Consider the following 6,272-nt stretch of genomic DNA (forward strand, 5'->3'; position numbering starts at 1 on the left):
GTATAAAGGTCCCCAAAATTTATGAATTTGGGGAGGACAAAAATTGTCTCAATCCCACTCCGTTACCATACTTACTGTAATTTTATTTTTTATATTAACGCTCTAAGATATTTGGAGAAAAAACATAAAATTTGACGTCGAAATAAATAAAATCTAGTAAAAAATTATTTTTCCAAAAAATAAAACTGTAAAAAAGATTTACATTAAAGAAACCTATATTAACTGCTTAAGGCGAATGTACCCTAGAATTTAGAGTAGGTGATTGATTTACTGTTATCCGCGTGAGAAAAACGGCAATTAAGACGCGAATATATTCCTGAAAAGGGTTATACGAGGAAATTCAAGAAAAATTAGTCAGAGTGAGAAAGGGGCAAAAATTAACGAAGAAGAAAGAGATGGGTGTGACAAAGGAACAAGTCGAGTCTTCTTTGAACTCCAAACTTAACCCTTCCCATCTTGTAAGCTTTTCTTTCCTTTTTTTTTTCATTGCACTTATTGTTATCTGTGATGTGACTATAGGGCTCTGCATAGATAAACAACTTAATTAAGCACTTATAGCACAAACACTTATCATATAAGTGGTTATGCACAACCTATTTCCGCAGTAAAAAATATAATAAAGTCAAACTCTTTTTTTATATAGTATAAGCTTATCACAAAAAACGAAGTTATAAGCTATTTTTGTAAGTTATCTTGGAGAGCATATGGAAATAAGCTAAAAATAGCTTATGAACATTGCTATAAGCTGCTTTTTAAAGCTCTCCCAAACAGTCTGACGAGTGCTTATGTTGGTAGATAAGCTAAAATAAACCAAACCTTCGGTATATTTACTTTTGATTTTCAGTACTTTTGTTTGCTTAATTATAGAACATTATTCAGCATGTAGTTCTTTTGAAAGAACTTTGCATTCTGGAATTCGTTTATTTGCTGATTTAATTAATTTTATTTTATTGTTTTTTTGGGGGTAGAACACTCATTATAAAGCCATTAACTTTGCCCTATTTAGTAGTAAGTTAGTGGTTATGTTAGTTTTTCAGGGTTCAAACTTTGGACCTACTACTTATCGGCGTTCTTTAGGTCATCAATTGAACTACCTATTTGGGCCGCCACACACGCTTTGCTTTCAAGCTGACATGTTTTAGACTTTTAGTTTGTCGTGCCTGGCGAGCAAATGGGTTCCCTAGGCAGTAATTGGTTGCAGGGCATTTTCCCTGTCCCCCTTTCCCCCAAAACAACTTTGGTAAACTGGGATTTTTATACCTAATGCTACATATATTGTAGAGCCATCCTAAGTGAAATATGTTAAAAATGTAACTTCATGCAATTAAAGGGAAAATGATCAAACATCTAGAGGAATTTTATAAGGGTTTTGGTTTATGCTTCAAAACTTAACATTCCATCTAATTTGATTTAATAGTTTCACACTTCACCTAAGTTCATGGGACTTATGTGAAACAAACTATACTACTGCACAAACATGAAAATGTGAACCTTCCTTTTGTATTTGACCCTTTTCCTCTTCTCATAGTTTATATTGTTTATGTTCTTATGTTTTTTTATTTGTGTTTCAGGAAGTAACCGATATATCTGGAGGGTAAGGTTTTTTTCTTTTTCATCTAACGCATTTTGTATTAGTTTCTTTCTAGCATTTTATACTGACCAATTATATCTTACGATCTTATAATTCGATGTTGGTATTAGGTGCGGTTCAAGTTTTGCAGTCGAGATTGTTTCAGAACAATTTGAAGGCAAAAGGCTACTAGAAAGGCATAGAATGGTGAATGCTGCCTTAGAGGAGGAAATGAAAGAGATTCATGCACTCTCTGTAAAGAAAGCTGTAACCCCAGAACAGTGGAAAAAACAGCAAGAGTCCAACCAATCAAATCCTGCTGCCTAGAGCATATAATAATAGATTTATTATTATAAATAAAAAATCCTTACAATATGTTTCTGGCAATATTTGTGGATCATAGTTCTATGTATCATTTTTGCCACTCAAATTTTATATTGTACTACTGCTAAATTTTGGTTGACAAAATTTCTGACTTTCAGTGAGGTGATTTTATGATGACAGTTCTGTTCTATACTTTCTTGGGCGTTTTTAGCTAATTGAATACATGAGAGCATGCTAAATAGAGATGAAAGTAGGAAGAAATGAAGGTTTCTTGCATGCCTGAATGCATTAATCAATTATGTTTCTCCTTTAATTTTAATTCATGCCAAGTTCATTCTTTCATTTTTCTTCTGGAGTTTTTGTTTTCAGTCTCTATTCTTAATCTGGCTAGTTCAATTGAAGGACGTTATTATAAATGAGTATCGTGTTTCAACTTGTTGGGGATTTTTCTATGTCCTTAATGTTTAGTGCATCTGGACACATTTAGAGATTTATTGCATCTGTGCGCTTGGACTCACAATGTGTTTGACAGAGCAATGGTGTGTCGTCGTGATTCTAGCTAAAGCTACATTTTCATTATGTTTGATTGATAGTTAATTTGGCAAAACAATGGTGACACCATGGTTTTGTGAAGTTTTGAAGTGTATTTTTTCTCTACATTATGATTGATCACTGTGATTCTGTCAATCTTACTATCAATTGTGTTGTGAATCCTTATCTCACTACAAAAGGTTCAAAGTGTCTTGAAAATTTGCTATTTCCCTTACAATTGAACTAGGAAGGTTGATAAACTCCTCATTACTCATGAACATGATCAATTCATAAATCTTCTGAACATGTCATCACTGTTGTATGCTGAATAATACAAGGCTAAAGCCAGTGTGCAGTCAATTTTGTATTGAAACTCTTTTCCAAAAAAAATTTGTATTGAAACTTCACATCAATGAATGGCTGAAAACCATTTACATTTTCAAGTTTAATCAACACAATTTTTTTTGTACTCAATTTGTGAACACTATTGGAGCATGTAGTTTTTGAGGTCCATAAAAGACTAACACATACTACAGTATCTATCTAATGGACCTCATATATATACTTGGAATTTTAACCACATGTCTTGATAGACCTATCCAAAACCTTAATTAAAAAAAATCAAATAAGACAACAAACATGTACACAGTTCCACTGTCACCAAAATTTTGAGACACCCTTTTGCAGGATGTCACCACTTACCATGACCTTCTTCATTGTTTCATTCTTCTGTATTTAATCTTGAAGGTTATTATGATAACTAAGCTAGTGCATGTGAATTCACCAATGACAGATTCTCAAGTGAGTCATCTGGTTTGTAGAACAATGAATATTATGAAGCTTCAAAGATTTGGACCAGTTATTAATCATTCAAGGATTAACACTTCAAGATTTGGTGATAAGCCATTATGGTTTAGACCCTTTACTGTCATTAAAGTTGCAGAACAATCCTCTGGCTTTGGCTTAGTTGAAGATGAAACTCTTGCTCAGAAGAAAAAAGAGCTTTACCAGGCTTTGGAAGGTACTCACTTCAATTATTTTTGTTATTCTTTGTTATTTTTTAGCTACACTTAGCATTGCTTGATTGAAACAAATATGTTTGAAGGAATCAATAGAGGGATATTTGGAATTCCATCTGGCAAGAAGTTAGAAATTGAAAGTTTGGTGAAACAGCTAGAATCTCAAAATCCAACTCCAGAACCAACACTAGAATTGGATAAGGTAATTTCAATTCCATTTGTTTATTTGGTCATGTCACAATTCTTGACATTATAGAGTTATAGTCAAATGTGGTTGATGCGATGTCATAAACGGTCGGGCTGTGGCCGCAAAGACATAAAAAAACAACGACGTTGAGGCCTAAGCCGCGGCTGCAAGACATGTTTTTAAAACCTTATTCATTGTGATATGGAAGATTTGATGTTATGTTTCTATTATTGGAAGGTGGATGGATGTTGGAGGCTTGTCTATAGCACTATCTCAATTTTGGGATCAAGAAGGACAAAGTTAGGCCTAAGAGACTTTATCTCATTAGGTGATTTCTTTCAGACTATTGATAAGGCCAAGGTACAGATACAATGCACTTCTCAATTTTGTATGATATACAAAATTTTGTACGACTTTATCTGGATTGTCCGATCAAAATCAGACATTCAAGTTGTCTATAGATACCAATGCATATTTTGATTATTTTTTAGAACATGTAGGACTAGATTGAAAAAAACAAAATACAATGAATGGCTAACTTGAAACTGGAAATTAAGTCAAAAGATCAACATAATAATTTTTGCTTTACCTATTTTTATTCATTACTGAATTTAAAGATTTTTTATATGATTGAAAATGGAGAGCAAAGCAGTGAATGTGATCAAATTCAATGCAAAAGGGTTGATATTGTTGTGTGGAGAGCTTAGTATTGAGGCCTCATTCAAGATTGCTTCCAAAACAGTTAAAGCTCAACTTCATTTGGTCACTTTTAGTTAATGATTTTGCTGTCAAATAATTACTTATTTAGCTACTACTTGAAATTCACAGAGGGTTGACATTAAATATGAAAAATCAACAATCACTCCTGATCAGGTATGCTACTTAGATATTATTAGTACATTTTTTTTGTTCTAAGCTAATCATAATTTTTTTTTCTAATTTCCTATGTTTAATTAATTTTTCCTCCTTGCATGTACAGCTGATGAATGTGTTTCGGAAAAATTATGATATTTTGTTGGGCATCTTCAATCCAGAGGGATGGCTAGAAATCACGTATCCTAAATTTTTCCCAACTTTCACAAACTTGCGATTTTGAAAACTTGCTATAGGCTTTTAGCACATATTTTGGACACTGACAAAACATTGTTACATGGATTGTCTTTCTATGTTTTTATACTGATGACAATTGTGGTTTCTTAACTCCATTATCTTATAGATATGTTGATGACAACATGAGAATTGGAAGGGATGACAAAGGTAATATCTTTGTACTGGAAAGATTCGACGATAATAGCAACTCGTAGCCATTTTCTTAGTTTCTAAGGGTTTCCTTCATTGGAGGTAATTCTGCACAAGACAATGTCGGATACTAATTGTGGGCATGGGATTCAAATTTTGGTTCATCGCATCGTAGGATTAGTCTCTTCTGCTTGATCCAACTCTAGTTGGTAACTCAGCCTTTTTGTTCACCATGATTCCTTCTAGGAAATATTACAAAAATTATGCAAATAAATATGCTTAGCACTGACTGCAGTTGCATGCATTTCAGTCATTATGTTTTTAATCATTTGTGTCTAACTTTTTTCTTAGGACTTATTAACCTAATAAAAAACAATAAAATGTAATTACTTAACCAACAGAGACAGCTATGCAAGCATTGAACACCATCGTCCACCATTTGGAATTTATGGGCTGTTCCTCTGTGGTGTCTTTGTTTTTAGAATGTTCCAAATTGTTTATCATGGCATGGTGTATGCTTAATCACTATATGATCATGTAGATATAGACACTGAACATAATACTAACACGTAGATATGAAGAATTATTTGAGAAAATAGAATGATAAAAAATCAAGAGTTTTGTCAAAAATAAAAAAATAAAAAAATCAAGAGTTTGTGTCATGTGTCGGTGTTGGACATAGAATGAAACAGACCTCCAGTGTAAAGTATCAATAGTACTCCGTATTTTGCTTAAATGATTAGTCTCCGTATTTGGATAGACTGAGAAGGTTGACCGAGCTGAAGTAGCATTATGTTGGTGTTGAAAGTAGAGGGGTGGTACCTGCAAACACTCTAACACTCAAGTTAGTAAGAGAACACAAAATGAGATATTTTATTATAGAATAGAGAGTGTGTACCTTGCATTGTTGTGAGAAAAATATATTATACAACCCCGACAAAGAGCCGTTGAGGAGTAAAGGGAGGATCCTTAATTAGGGTATATTTGTTTTAAGGAAAAGAGAGACACAAAAAAGAAAAACATGGAACATAACCAAACACACCCTTAAAGTTGTCGTCCTCCAATGGTATGTTTTGGTAGCCGTTGAGAGGCATTGAAGCCGACTAGGTGATACGGATCACAAAGATCTTATGCCTAGTGGACTTGGGGACCGATTTGATTAACTTATTTTTGAGCTTATGCAAAATAACTTATACAAATAAATAAGTTTTTATGTTAATTCATAAGTTCTCGCTAGTAAAAACTGTATCTTCATAAGCGATTATTTCATAAAATACCTTAACAAACTTATAAATAATACATAAAGCTTGTTTATTTGTATAAATTGTTTTACATAACCTTAAAAGTAAGTCAATCCAAATGAGTCATTGGTCCTATGTAGAGTGTAATCTGATATGGGCCT

General features: G+C 33.0%; 2 protein-coding genes across 2 annotated transcripts; both read left to right on the top strand.

The window, feature by feature from the left end:
• The first annotated feature begins 265 nt into the window (after positions 1 to 265).
• LOC123916393 (protein BOLA2) lies at positions 266 to 2,086 on the top strand. The gene is made up of 3 exons (XM_045967844.1): positions 266 to 458; positions 1,572 to 1,594; positions 1,702 to 2,086. The coding sequence occupies exons 1-3, from the start codon at positions 396 to 398 to the stop codon at positions 1,895 to 1,897; spliced, it is 282 nt and encodes a 93-aa protein (XP_045823800.1). The 5' UTR covers positions 266 to 395; the 3' UTR covers positions 1,898 to 2,086.
• Positions 2,087 to 2,975: 889 nt separating this feature from the next.
• Positions 2,976 to 5,195, top strand: LOC123916392 (fibrillin protein 5 homolog). Its single transcript, XM_045967843.1, has 7 exons — positions 2,976 to 3,446; positions 3,531 to 3,646; positions 3,869 to 3,991; positions 4,274 to 4,372; positions 4,460 to 4,504; positions 4,611 to 4,684; positions 4,848 to 5,195. Exons 1-7 carry the CDS (start codon positions 3,179 to 3,181, stop codon positions 4,933 to 4,935), a joined length of 813 nt encoding a protein of 270 aa, XP_045823799.1. The 5' UTR covers positions 2,976 to 3,178; the 3' UTR covers positions 4,936 to 5,195.
• Positions 5,196 to 6,272: the final 1,077 nt, after the last annotated feature.

This window comes from Trifolium pratense, linkage group LG3 (genome assembly GCF_020283565.1).
Source record: "Trifolium pratense cultivar HEN17-A07 linkage group LG3, ARS_RC_1.1, whole genome shotgun sequence".
Lineage (NCBI taxonomy): Eukaryota > Viridiplantae > Streptophyta > Magnoliopsida > Fabales > Fabaceae > Trifolium > Trifolium pratense.

Bases quoted from the DNA above. Each gene is read 5' to 3' on its own strand.
- LOC123916393 (XM_045967844.1), top strand. From the start codon at position 396: ATGGGTGTGACAAAGGAACAAGTCGAGTCTTCTTTGAACTCCAAACTT. The intron at 459-1,571 runs GTAAGCTTTTCT...TTTGTGTTTCAG, and splicing joins AACTTAACCCTTCCCATCTT to GAAGTAACCGATATATCTGG. The intron at 1,595-1,701 runs GTAAGGTTTTTT...TGTTGGTATTAG, and splicing joins GTAACCGATATATCTGGAGG to GTGCGGTTCAAGTTTTGCAG.
- LOC123916392 (XM_045967843.1), top strand. From the start codon at position 3,179: ATGATAACTAAGCTAGTGCATGTGAATTCACCAATGACAGATTCTCAA. The intron at 3,647-3,868 runs GTAATTTCAATT...TATTATTGGAAG, and splicing joins CAACACTAGAATTGGATAAG to GTGGATGGATGTTGGAGGCT. The intron at 3,992-4,273 runs GTACAGATACAA...TTGAAAATGGAG, and splicing joins AGACTATTGATAAGGCCAAG to AGCAAAGCAGTGAATGTGAT.